Source organism: Caloenas nicobarica, chromosome 9 (genome assembly GCF_036013445.1).
Source record: "Caloenas nicobarica isolate bCalNic1 chromosome 9, bCalNic1.hap1, whole genome shotgun sequence".
NCBI classification, from domain to species: Eukaryota; Metazoa; Chordata; class Aves; order Columbiformes; family Columbidae; genus Caloenas; species Caloenas nicobarica.
In genome coordinates this window covers 17,475,706-17,488,108 of record NC_088253.1, presented here as the reverse complement: position 1 = coordinate 17,488,108, position 12,403 = coordinate 17,475,706, and the positions used below count along the sequence as shown (strand labels likewise).

The 12,403-nt window shown below is 40.8% G+C and overlaps 1 protein-coding gene and 1 non-coding gene across 7 annotated transcripts in view; both read left to right on the top strand.

Moving 5' to 3' along the window:
- The window catches only part of CNOT1 (CCR4-NOT transcription complex subunit 1), a 57,406-nt gene that overhangs the window by 33,710 nt on the left and 11,293 nt on the right, over positions 1-12,403 (top strand). For 3 of the 6 annotated variants that reach the window (XM_065640643.1, XM_065640645.1, XM_065640641.1), the window contains exons 22-35: positions 525-603; positions 1,125-1,355; positions 2,623-2,763; positions 3,631-3,810; positions 4,894-5,010; positions 5,492-5,602; positions 6,199-6,276; positions 6,597-6,774; positions 7,259-7,389; positions 7,953-8,249; positions 10,551-10,691; positions 10,792-10,896; positions 11,486-11,605; positions 12,156-12,347. In XM_065640643.1, coding sequence (XP_065496715.1) covers positions 525-603; positions 1,125-1,355; positions 2,623-2,763; positions 3,631-3,810; positions 4,894-5,010; positions 5,492-5,602; positions 6,199-6,276; positions 6,597-6,774; positions 7,259-7,389; positions 7,953-8,249; positions 10,551-10,691; positions 10,792-10,896; positions 11,486-11,605; positions 12,156-12,347 — 2,101 coding nt within the window. Of the gene's footprint in view, positions 1-524; positions 604-1,124; positions 1,356-2,622; positions 2,764-3,630; positions 3,811-4,893; positions 5,011-5,491; positions 5,603-6,198; positions 6,277-6,596; positions 6,775-7,258; positions 7,390-7,952; positions 8,250-10,550; positions 10,692-10,791; positions 10,897-11,485; positions 11,606-12,152; positions 12,348-12,403 lie in introns of all 6 variants that reach the window. The other 3 variants (XM_065640642.1, XM_065640644.1, XM_065640639.1) reach the window with 1 other exon arrangement.
- On the top strand, positions 4,338-4,476 carry LOC135992262 (small nucleolar RNA SNORA46). Its single transcript, XR_010606711.1, has one exon. It is a non-coding gene; the product is annotated as a small nucleolar RNA SNORA46 (small nucleolar RNA).

Here is a 12,403-nt window from a genome sequence, read left to right as displayed (position 1 = left end):
ACATACGGGAGACTTTGCCACCTCCTTACTCCTTAAGAGCCATTTTAAGCAGGACCTAGAGATTTTACTTTCCATGAGTAGTAACAGTGTCTAGCATTCATAAATTGAACTGCAATAATTGGTGTGAGTAGGTGAAGCTTCTGTCTTGGGTGTCAGGGACAGTCTGTGCTGTTTAAAATACACCAAACCAGACTAAAAATTACTTATTCAATAACCTTAGTGCAAACTGAATATAAATGCAATTGTGTGCTCAGTCAGAAGTATTGAGATGTAGGATGAGATGAGTTGCTGTGAATAAACCTTGTGTTTCGCTGTCAAATGAATTCATTTCAACTGGGTTTTGCGACAAAAGGTACTTTGTAGAAAATGCTTTGTTTATAATAAGCACAGCCGCTGTTAGCAGTCCACAGTTAGTTCTGCGATGCCGTATGGGAATGACATACCAGTGCTGTATTTGTATTTCTCTATAATACTGGTTTTGATCTGGGCTTATGTTTCTGACTAATGCATATTTTGTCTGACAGACTGAAGGACTATCCCCAGTATTGTCAGCACTTGGCTTCTATTAGTCACTTTATACAGTTCCCACATCATTTACAGGAGGTGAGTATGTTTGTTTTATCACACTGACTTTCTATGATTTTAAGCTCTTTTGAGCAAATTCCTGTTTTCGTTTGGAAAAATAGTCTGAGCTGTCACAATTTTTTAGGTAGTGCACATCCACAAAATCAAATGCCTTTTCTTAAAAGTTTTTGGGTGAAGGTGGTCACCTGGTGCCTCTTCTGTTTCCATAAACCTGTTTGGGTTGCTTATGTTGAAATAGCTGCCTGAACATAACTGCATCATCAAACAGGACTCATGGCATTGCACAAAGGTTTTAAAGCCTTTCAACGGATTCACATTACAGTCCCTTAATGATTTGGAGTTTTCCTCTAAAATAGGGGGCATCCAACTGGGTTTATACAGTTTCATACTCAGTTGTAGTTTTCAGATTTCTTTAAAGATGTTAGTGCCGAGTATTTTAAAGATTGTTGGCAAACCTTTATACTACTCATGCTAAAAGGCAGCTCACCGTTCTGTTGCAGTGTGTGAAGTTCTGTATGTGCTTGTTTGCCCTGTTTTAGTACATAGAATATGGACAGCAATCCAGAGATCCTCCTGTGAAGATGCAGGGTTCAATCACCACCCCTGGAAGTATTGCACTTGCCCAGGCTCAGGCCCAGGCCCAAGTTCCAGCAAAAGCTCCTCTTGCTGGCCAAGTCAGCACTATAGTAACCACCTCAACCACCACCACTGTTGCAAAAACCATTACAATTACCCGACCAACTGGAGTCAGCTTCAAGAAAGATGTGCCGGTAAGCATTCCGTGACTCCAGTGTCCTTACTGGAGAAACAAAAGAGTTAAATTGATGGCCTGGGTTGAGTACACAGAGACAAAATCTGATTTAATTTATGTTCTACAAGTTTTCAAACTACGATCTATATTTTGTATCTACAGCATATATAACCTTTGCAAATATGACCAACATTTTTGTAGAGACTGTATTTTTGATCGCAAAACTATAGAATTACTGTGGTGTCAAGTAGAAATGTGTTAATGCTTTAGTTATCAAGACAATTATAGAATGATTGTTTCTGTTAATGACTTGCAGCAGGACTCTGAAATATTTGGCTTGGAGCTTGGGAACGTTTAGTGCACACTGAATCTCATTTGACCCAGCAGTTCTAACTGCAGGGGGTTTTTAAAATCTTTAGTCACATATATAAACACATCTCTGGACTGTTATGCAGAGTTATTACAGCGTTGGCAGATTGACAGTATTTGCTATTCCACAGAAAGCTCTTGGTCCCATATGTAGGCTGAGGATGTGTAGAGCTTTTACTGTATGATAACTGATGCACTGTAAGGTCAAATCTGTCGGGCTTCGTGGTACTTTGTATAGTTCTCTTAAAAGAGCTCCTCAAATTAAAGGAGGCAAAAGCCAAAGGTGGCTGAAAGTGTTGTGAACAAATTGTGGGGGACAGTTCATAGTGTGGCTATTAATGTCTTTCCCACCTGATTATGTCATATAGATAGTGTTTTCAGGTGTTTATATTGCCCAATTTTAAACTGAAGTCGTGATGGAGATGTAAAACTGTATCTCCTTTCCCCTTATTTGCAGTGTCCCAGGTGCTAAAGCCCCTGGGTGTAGACCTGCAGCTGTAGGGACGTGGGTTGCATTCTGTCAACTTGCAGTTGGCATGCTGTCTCAGAAATGAAGCTCTGGGATTTCTCCTTCCCAGTTCAGCCCTGAAGTGCTCCCAGAGACTCACCACTGTGCCAAGCGCTGCTCACTATTGCACTATGATTTTCTCCAGGCCTTATGGGTGCCCTTGCAGTGGCACCTGTTATATGCGAATGTAAATGCTAGAGGTTTCCTGTACAGCAGTGTTCTTCTGCTCAGTATTGATCTTTGTTTGTTGAGTAAAAAAATCACTGGGCTTTATTAGAGTGCTGCTGAAAATGAATCTGAGACAGTAGATGTCACCTGACAAAGCTCAATTCTTTTTTCGCTTGACAGAACAGAGTTTCTTTTGATGTTACCTCTAGGTATTGTTCTGAACATTTTGTTCTCTCTCTAGCCTTCCATTAATACTACCAACATTGATACGCTGTTAGTAGCAACAGATCAAACTGAGAGGATTGTGGAACCTCCAGAGAATGTCCAGGAAAAAATTGCTTTCATCTTCAATAATCTGTCTCAGTCAAATATGACACAGAAGGCAAGTATGGAAGAACACTACAGAATTAATTTTAATGCATATTCCTGGAAATCCGTTCTAAAATGGTGGGGGGTGATGTTTCTGGAAAAATTCCAACTTGCAAAATGATAGGGGGAGCACACTGTAAAGAAATAGTATTTTCCAACACTTTCTGCTTGAATCTCTTCAAAGATACAACTTTTCAGGGAAAGGAGAGGTGAGTGAAAGCTGTTCTTAATCTTGCTTTCTTCTGCAAGTTTCCTTGTTTCTGCATAGCTAAATCCTTTGTACTGAAGTATTTTGTCTGTAATGCTTTGTTTTCAGGAAATCGCTTTTAGTAGATGCCTTGAATAATTGCTGGGTAGTCCATTCTGATGTTTTTGTAATTTGAAAGGACTGAAAAATACTAATGCAAGTTTCTGAAAGACATTAATACAAGTTCAGACATTCACATCATAAATGGGCTGGGTACCATTTGATATTGCAAGGTTCAGCTGCTGGGCTCTTATTTCAAGCTGAAATTCAGGGAATTTTTTTCTGAACTAGTAGAAATCTGCAGTACTGCTGCCACCCATGCTCTCTGTCATGTGGACAGACGGCTTCAACATAAGATGCCGACATATTTTGCAGTTAGCTGGTGAAAAGCTGAAAAAATGAGGAGTAAGTAAATTATTATGCCTTGCCCATTTTATGATTAAGTCCTTACTGGTTGACCAGTTCTTTGGATAATGACACACTGATTTCAAAGCTATTTTTAAAAAAGCAAAGAGCATTATTGTTAAAAGAAGTTGACTGAACACAACTGTGTTGGTCAGAGCTGACCCCAGAAGTTTGTGGCCATCTTCTCATAACTTCTCTGGTGTGCTTTTTCCTCTGGTACGGGGACAGGTTGAAGAGTTGAAGGAAACAGTGAAAGAAGAGTTCATGCCTTGGGTATCACAGTATCTGGTGATGAAGAGAGTCAGTATTGAGCCGAATTTTCACAGCTTATATTCAAACTTCCTTGACACGCTTAAGAATCCAGAGTTTAATAAAATGGTTCTGAATGAAACCTACAGAAATATCAAGGTGAGTAGTGCAAGTTTTCTAATACTTAGGTAGATTTAAAGTTTTAAGAGTGTTCTGTTCTCAGGGTGTTTGCTTACTGTGTTGCTGATCTTCAAATATGGAATATCATTCAAAAGATCTACTTGGTAGCTTACAATTGAACTAGCAGGTTACCTCTGTGAATACTAGGATTCTTCTGGTTTCAGTCAGGAGTGTACCAGAGATTTAATTTGGATTGAATAATGAGAGGGCAAATCTGCATTTCAATTCATTTATGTAGGTGGAGTGTAAATTTGTGTGAGGCTTGCAAATTATAACCTAGGGGAATATTGCTTGTGGTCTAGTTCTTTTGTGTGGGGAAAGTATAAAGACAAGAAAACCACACTTTCTGCTGTTTTGGTCAAAGAAGAATAAAGAGGAAGGGAAGGGTTTAGAAAGTGGGGTGTGACAACCAAAATTCACTAGAGGGCAAAACTAATGTGAAGGGGAGGAGGAGAGAAAAGCAGTAGCCTGGAAGAGATGAGCAGATGAAAGAAGTTTGACAAGCAAGCACTATTTTTAAACCTGTTGGTGGAATTTCCTGACCGCCGTGGGTTACGCTGTAGTGCAAAAGAATCTCCTGGCTCTTTAGAGCACAGCTGACCTTGCGCTGCTCAGCTGATGCTCCTCTGCAGCTAAGGAACAGAACTAACAGCAGAATGCTGTGACATAATTTAAATCTTGAAATAAGAATTAAATGGTTTCTCAAGAAGTGCAAACTGAAGCCTTCAGGTCTGTGATGAAACATTAATTGGAAGAATTGCCTTCACAAATTGTACTTTACTAACTGAGTAGTCATAATGGTCTTGACAGAGTAACTGTTAAGATCTGGAAAAGTGTAATCCTCTCTTTGATACTCTTGAAAGAAAGGAATTTTGAAATCGTTACAGGGCAGATTTACAGGGTGCTGCCTTGAAGGCTGCTCTTGATTATCTCTCTAATGTGACTGAAGCTCAGAATTTAGTGTCCTAAAATTCTAGGTCTTAAGTCAGATCAGCTGTTGGATTTGGTTCTGAGTCTGTGATTGTCCTCCAGTTGTTGCTCAAGTTGCTTTTTTTTCATTAGGTGCTACTGACATCAGATAAAGCTGCAGCCAACTTTTCAGACCGTTCGTTGTTAAAAAACCTTGGTCACTGGCTGGGAATGATTACGCTGGCTAAAAATAAGCCCATCTTGCACACGGTGAGCTTCTGTCTCTACAGATTTGTTTGGCATGAATTGGTGTGCTGTTATGCAGTAGCGTAGGCTATTTGGGAAACTTTGTCACCTTCCTGGTGCCCCTCTTTTGTGTGCCAAGTACAAAATATGATTCCAGAGTTGGTCATTTAACACTTCTAAAATTTTTTATCAGAAAAATTAGTAGTTAAATTCTTGCCAAAATAAGTGTAGTAATCCCATGTAAAAATGTATATCTGTAAATCTGTGTTCAAAAAGTAACTGCTGCTTAGCACTCTAAAATTCAAGGACAGGTTGTCCTGTGCAGGGACAGGAGCTGGACTCGATGATCTTTGTGAGTCCCTTCCAACTCAGGACATTGTGATTCTATGACTCAACTTTACCAATATGTCCTATGAAGAAATACTGTGTAAGTGGAATTTTTGCAGTGCGCTTGCCTTTTTTTTCCACCCTCTTCCCCTTTTCAATTGTTGATTGTATTTTTCAGGATTTGGATGTGAAATCGCTACTACTGGAAGCCTATGTTAAGGGACAGCAGGAATTGCTTTATGTAGTGCCATTTGTTGCCAAAGTCTTAGAATCCAGTGTCAGGAGTGTGGTAAGTGACTTTGTGCTGACAGTTATTGCTCAAGTGGCAAAATAAGTCTTGTACAAAGTAAGTCTTGCAGTAGCTTTTTTTCATGAAGTGAAAACTGATTGAATTTCATGGAGAGAAAAAAAAGGAATGTAAGGTCTTGAAGTGAGGGAGTTCCATTTCAAGGAAAGTACATGGCCTGTGCATTTTTGCAGTCTAAATAGGTGGTGTTAGCTGAACAGTGCTGTGGTATCCCTGAACAGAACTCCATTGAGAAATGGAAGGATGCCTTTGAAAAGGTTCTAGGATCTATTTATTCTTGCATTTTTTTTTAATTTCTCCCACCCCTCTTTGACCCTGATCAGCTCGTCTGTTCTGCTTGGCATAAAACTGATCTCTCAGAAGGACCAAGTCATTGCGTTTCCAGTTTAATGTTCAGCTAGCAGCCTAATGTACTTCAGTCGAACAGAATACTCACTTCAACCCTAAATGCAGCTGTACAAACTTCTCCACAGCTGTATGCACACACAGGTGTTCATGTTTCAAAAATTTTCAGTCAGAAGTTACACAAACTTCTTAAATCATTTGGATAATACTACTCTCTCCTCTTTCTCTTTTAGGTCTTCAGGCCTCCGAACCCATGGACAATGGCCATTATGAATGTTTTAGCTGAGCTGCATCAAGAACATGATCTAAAAGTAAACTTCTGTTTTTCTTTCCTATACCTACTGAGTGTGAGGTTTTCTTGACATACCAGTCAAGAAGGATGTTGTAAAGGACCAAATTTCACTTCTGGTTTCTTTAGCCTGGGGAAAATTGGGCATTGCTTAATTTGGCAGAACTTGGATGAAACTCTTTTCCTATGAGGTCAGCATGCAAGGTATTTGTCTAATCCTCAGTCACTATTGAAGTCTCTAAAAGGGCTGGGGTTAGAATAGGAAGCTTGGGGGTCAAGTGACCCAGTAAACGTTTTGGGTATTTTCTTTATGACATAACCTAAACTAGAATTGTCGTGCAGTTGAATCTGAAGTTTGAGATTGAGGTGCTCTGCAAGAATCTTGCACTAGACATCAATGAGCTGAAACCTGGAAGTCTCCTGAAGGATAAGGATCGTCTGAAAAACCTGGATGAGCAGCTGTCTGCTCCAAAGAAAGATGTGAAGCAGCCGGAAGAGCTACCACCCATCACAACAACAAGTAAGTACATTTTGTATAGAATCCACAACCACACTGTAGAAGCTTAAATAAGACAGGTTATGCTATTATGAAGAAAAGTGTGAATCTACGTGTGCTATTGTAATATTGCTGAATCCTTGGGAGCACTTGAATAATTTTGTAATAGAAGTAGGTGTGCAGAGTGTGGAGACGGGATCCTGAGGACTAATTCTACATGTACTGTGTGTAGCACTCCCTTAGAAGGGAGTGAAGCAGGTCTATCTATTAACAAAACATCAGGTGTTCAACTGTGTCCAAAGAAACAGCTCTGCTAAAATGTGCTGAAGCTAGTTTGGCACTAATCATTGGGAAAATGGAGAATAAAAATTGCTTGAGAAGTTTAGGAGGCTTCATGATCAAAGTTTTTCTTCTTGGTCACTTGCTGGTTTAAAAGAGAAGCACATACTTCTGTTACAAGCATTTGCTTTTCAGTCATGGTTCAGTACAAACATCTTGTATTCCACAGCTGCTTCTACAACTCCAGCTACCAGCACCACTTGTACAGCCACGGTTCCTCCACAGCCCCAGTACAGTTATCATGACATCAACGTCTATTCTTTAGGAGGGTTGGCTCCACATATTACCTTAAATCCAACGGTAAGTTTTAGAGCTGATTTGGTTTGCTGAAAAAATTATTGGCACCAGTTTTGCCACAGATCTCAGCTGGTGGAGCAGCATTTTGTAAGTTGAAGTTATTGGAGAGTCACTTCTCAAAGTATTGAGGAGGGTGAGTGCTAAGAAGTAATCAAACGGAAAGCTTCGGAGGTGGTTAGTAGTTAATGTTAACTGACAATTTCAGATGGTCGAGTGATCTTTCACTGTGATATTTACATTAGTATCCAATTCATTTCTGGCAATACGTAACAGTTGAGATAGTTGCTATCAGAATTGAAGCTTAAAAGTAGCTTCCTTGTTCCTTATGACTAGTCAGTGACTTAGCTGTGAAGTTAGTCTTTGCGTGACACTCAGCTGCAACTTTGGAAGAAAAATCGTCAGATATCGCCATTTAAGAATTATCAAACAGACATCGTGATATCTGCATATGGAACACTGTAGGCGAGCTGTGACAGTACACTTAGAAGTTGATTGGAAAATGGGAATGTCTAGAGGAGATGGGATTCTAGTTTACAGTATTCTCACTTAACTTTCTAATCCTCCAGATTCCGCTGTTTCAAGCCCACCCGCAGCTGAAGCAGTGTGTGCGGCAGGCGATAGAGCGAGCAGTGCAAGAGCTTGTCCATCCAGTGGTTGATCGGTCCATTAAGATTGCCATGACTACTTGTGAGCAGATAGTCAGGAAGGACTTTGCACTGGATTCTGAGGAGTCACGGATGCGTGTGGCCGCGCACCACATGATGCGGAACCTGACTGCTGGGATGGCCATGATTACCTGCAGGGAACCTTTGCTGATGAGCATAGCTACCAACTTGAAAAATAGTTTTGCTACTGCGCTGAGGGTAAGAGTCACATCATCTGAAGCTTATTTCCAGTTTATGGGACTGTAGACATCCAGCATTAGCAAATCAGTTCTCCACACTGTAGACTTGTTGATTAATTACATGGCTTAACTAGTGTGGAGATGAATTCAGGGGGAAAAAAAAAAACAAAAACAACCTGTTTGACATGAGCTGTTATTTCAGACCAGTCTTAAGCCTGCATGGTGAATCCTACTATATTGCACTAAAACTTCCTGACTACCCTTTTATATTGCCCCGGTGTTTTCTTCAATTTGATCACATCACAAAGGCCTTGGAGTGCTTATCTTTCTGTGGGTTTTGAGGTAAAAAAGCCAGAGTGGGGAGGACTGAATTGTTTCTGGGACTTGCTGGTGGTGTCTTGGATTGTCTCAGCAAGAATGTGTGTTTCAGGCAGATATTTCGTTGTGCTGTTAGCAGATATGTAGTTAAGATTTTTCTGTACAGCTTGTTAATTCATTGGGTTTTCTAGAGGATATTTTCAACTCTCTTCATGAAGAAAATCTGAGCTGCAGCGCTAGCTTCCCATTCTTGGCTAAATGGAACACCGTTTGTGAACTACTGGCCAGAACAGCAGCTGCTACCCAGAAATCTTGCTGTGCTTACCATCAGCGACAGACACAAGAGCATAAGGATCTTGGAAAGATCAAGGCATTGCTATCCTTTCAGGGATTAAAAAAATTTAAAAGGACTGCATACCCCTTGCTTAAGGGCATGTCACTATTTCCCATCTGTCAGGGAGTGACAGTGCAAAGGCCCTTTTGCAAAGGGGTTGCCCTCTTGCATGGTAACCAGCTCAAGAGGGCAGGACTTAATGGTCTGAAGGGAGCACAAAATGGTAGTAAGAATTGCATCTGCAGGTACGGGATGGGTAGTCTGTGGTGTAACTCCCACGCCTCAAACACTATTGACCTTTCCTTCGTACAGAGAACTTCAAGTAACTTGGTTGCTGTGCTGAAGAGCAGGAAAGGCATACAAATGAATCTTGTTCCATCCATCTTTAGGATGGGAGTAAACAGTTTTAATATTGCTTTGTTAGTGTGAGCTGAGCCCTTGACCACTGGTAGCACCTGTGCTAATTATGATTCAGAGTTTGGGTGTCAAGCTGACAACCATCAGAGAAAGCACTCCTGTTCTCTGTCTGATAAGAGGGGCACAAGTACTCCTTTGGTGTGCAGTCTTGTTGTCGTTCATCCGATGTGATGACAGTTAGGATAGGGAGGTAGTTGGGGAAATGCTGGTTGTCTTTTGGGTGGTATGAGAAGGTCAAGATGTGACACATGAGTTATGGGGACAGAGTTGGTGTTACAGCTGTGTGTATCTACCAGGTATGATGTGCCACTGGAGAATGTGTGTAACCGAAAGTAATTCAAATTTTGTGGAAGACAGTGCTGTGTATGGTGCTGTTTGCAAAATGTCAAAAATGCTATGAAAATGTAATGTAATAGTCAAGCTGTTTTTATCTTTGAAGACATATGGCATTGATACAGGGCCAGCTGTAATCCAAAGAAGTTTTCTTAAGGGCTAATTACAGAAAACATTGTGTTGCAGAAAAAGTGCTGTACAAGACATCAAAAAATTTGCATCTGGCTTATTGTATGAAGTGGGCTAACAAGTAAGAATTTATTTTGAGAGAAGCAGTGTAGTTCTCAGGAATTAATGAAATTGGGGTAGATCTTAATGGACAAAGAAATCCAAGTAGATTGGACTGTTTGCCTTTGTATGTGTATTCCATTTCCAGTGGGAGTTGCTGCTTTGCGTCCTGGAAAATAAGTCCATCTGTCCAGGGTTCCCTTAAAGCAGTTTCAAAGGAGGAAAGAAGAAAATCTGTACCAGAAGGGGAACCCACTGAAACAGGCTTAGGACTGCGATTCTGCATTCTTAGTGATGCACCTCTATATCTTCTGATTACAGCCTAGGAAGCAGAAAAACTTTTAGGCTGTGATGCAGAGCTTAGTTTTTCTGCATTAGCATATGTTGTATGTGCATCAGTCTGAAGCAGGGCTTTATTTCTGTGCCCTGGAGACAGGTTGGTGGAGAAGATGGAGAACCTCCTGCTGTTTTGTTCCTTGTTGAAAGCCTTTACTGTTGTCTTGCCTACATGTTTTATTCAAAGCTATGCAAAATTAAATTTATTATTGTATATTCCATGCAAAGAGAGTGCATTCCTAAGAGCATTCCTTTTTATTGCTGCTGTTCTGTATGGTCAGTGGTGCAGATTTTGAGGCTAGTAATATACAAGGAAAATTTGCAGCCTTCACTGATTATTGTGGTTTTCAATAGGCAGCTTCCCCACAACAGAGGGACATGATGGAGCAGGCAGCTGCCCAGTTAGCACAGGATAACTGTGAACTGGCGTGCTGCTTTATCCAGAAGACAGCTGTGGAAAAGGCAGGCCCTGAGATGGACAAGAGGCTCGCAACTGTAAGTATGGGACTCCTGTCTTTTAAAGGTATTAAATGTGCTCATATACATCCGGACTCAGTGTCTAAAATTCAATGTGGTGTTTGGGGCTTTTTCCCAGGAATTTGAGCTCAGAAAACATGCTAGACAAGAGGGTCGTCGCTACTGTGATCCTGTCGTGTTAACTTACCAGGCTGAGCGGATGCCAGAACAGATCAGGTTAAAGGTGAGGATATGAACTGAGCTGTGTTCTGATGCTGCTCTTTTCTCCCTCCTGATAATGAACAGTGGATGGTGCAGCTTCAGCTGAGCGATCCTGTATATTATAAGTCTTGTCTAACAGCGCAGCTGCTATTAGCTTCATTAGTAATGGAAACACGTGAATATGTTGTTCCAAAATGAGTGTTCATATCATTTCATCAAATCCTTGAGGATGTTAAAACTCGCATTTCTTCCTCTGTGCTGCTTTCACTGAAAAATCACTGGTCTATCTCATTGTCTTGTGTCCTTTATATTTTATTCCCTTGAAGGACATACCTTGTGCTCTCAGCAGAGCATTTCTCTTGTGCATCAGACATGCATGAAGCCATATTCAGTTCTTCCTGTTTCTGGGAATGTGGGTTCCAGTTGTGAAGCAAAATCCTACTTGTTAGGAGCTGTAGCAGGAGAGACAGGACCTCACTGCAGAGCAGATGAATGCTAATTTTTGATGTTTAGGCCACTCTGCTTAAGAATATGACTGAGGAGCTACGTCTTGCACAAACTGCCCTCATTTCTTAACGATTAGGCTAATGCCTGTTCTTTTCTTTGCAAAGGTTGGAGGTGTGGACCCAAAACAGCTGGCCGTTTATGAAGAGTTTGCACGTAATGTCCCTGGCTTCTTGCCTACCAATGACTTAACTCAGCCTACAGGATTCCTGGCTCAGCCTATGAAGGTAGAGATTTCCGAATTAATTGGCTTCAGAGTGCTGTTGCCCTTTTGATGAATGTTGCAGAACTCGTGTCCTTTCCTAGAAGACTAGTGAGAATCAGGCATTTGTATTGCTTGAGAATAGTGGTTGAAAGATGCGTTAAAGTCGAATTATTGGCAATGTAAGACTTGTACTGTTCTGGGCTGCAACCTAAATTGGGACAAGTTCTGCAAATTATTATTACTACATGTAGTTTTAGTAGCAGTGAAATGTTTTATTCAAATCTCAGGTTACTTTTGGAGATCATGGATGGCAAGAATGGATTTTGAGATAATGAACAGGTTTTTGTATGTGTACTTCGTCTTAAGGACTGCTAGAATTGTTTGCTAGTTATTTCCGCAGCTTAATTCACTCATTTATTTAAAATGCCAGGATAACTGACCACAGTACTGTAGAGGTCTAAATTTTGGATGCTCTAATTTCCAAGGCAGAAGAGCCAATCACTGTTTGAGTTTTGTAAACACAGTCCTTTTAAAAAAAAAAAAATCACTCACTCCCACTTTCTCTTAAGCAGCAAGCTTGGGCTACAGATGACGTAGCACAAATCTATGACAAATGTATGACAGAACTGGAGCAGCACCTGCAGTCCATTCCACACACCCTGGCCATGAACCCTCAAGCTCAAGCATTGCGCAGCCTCTTGGAGGCTGTGGTAGTGGCTCGTAACTCCCGTGATGCTATTGCTGCGCTTGGACTACTGCAAAAGGTGAGTGTGTCAACAACTCTTCTCCTGTAATGACTCACCAAGAGTTTATTACTCAT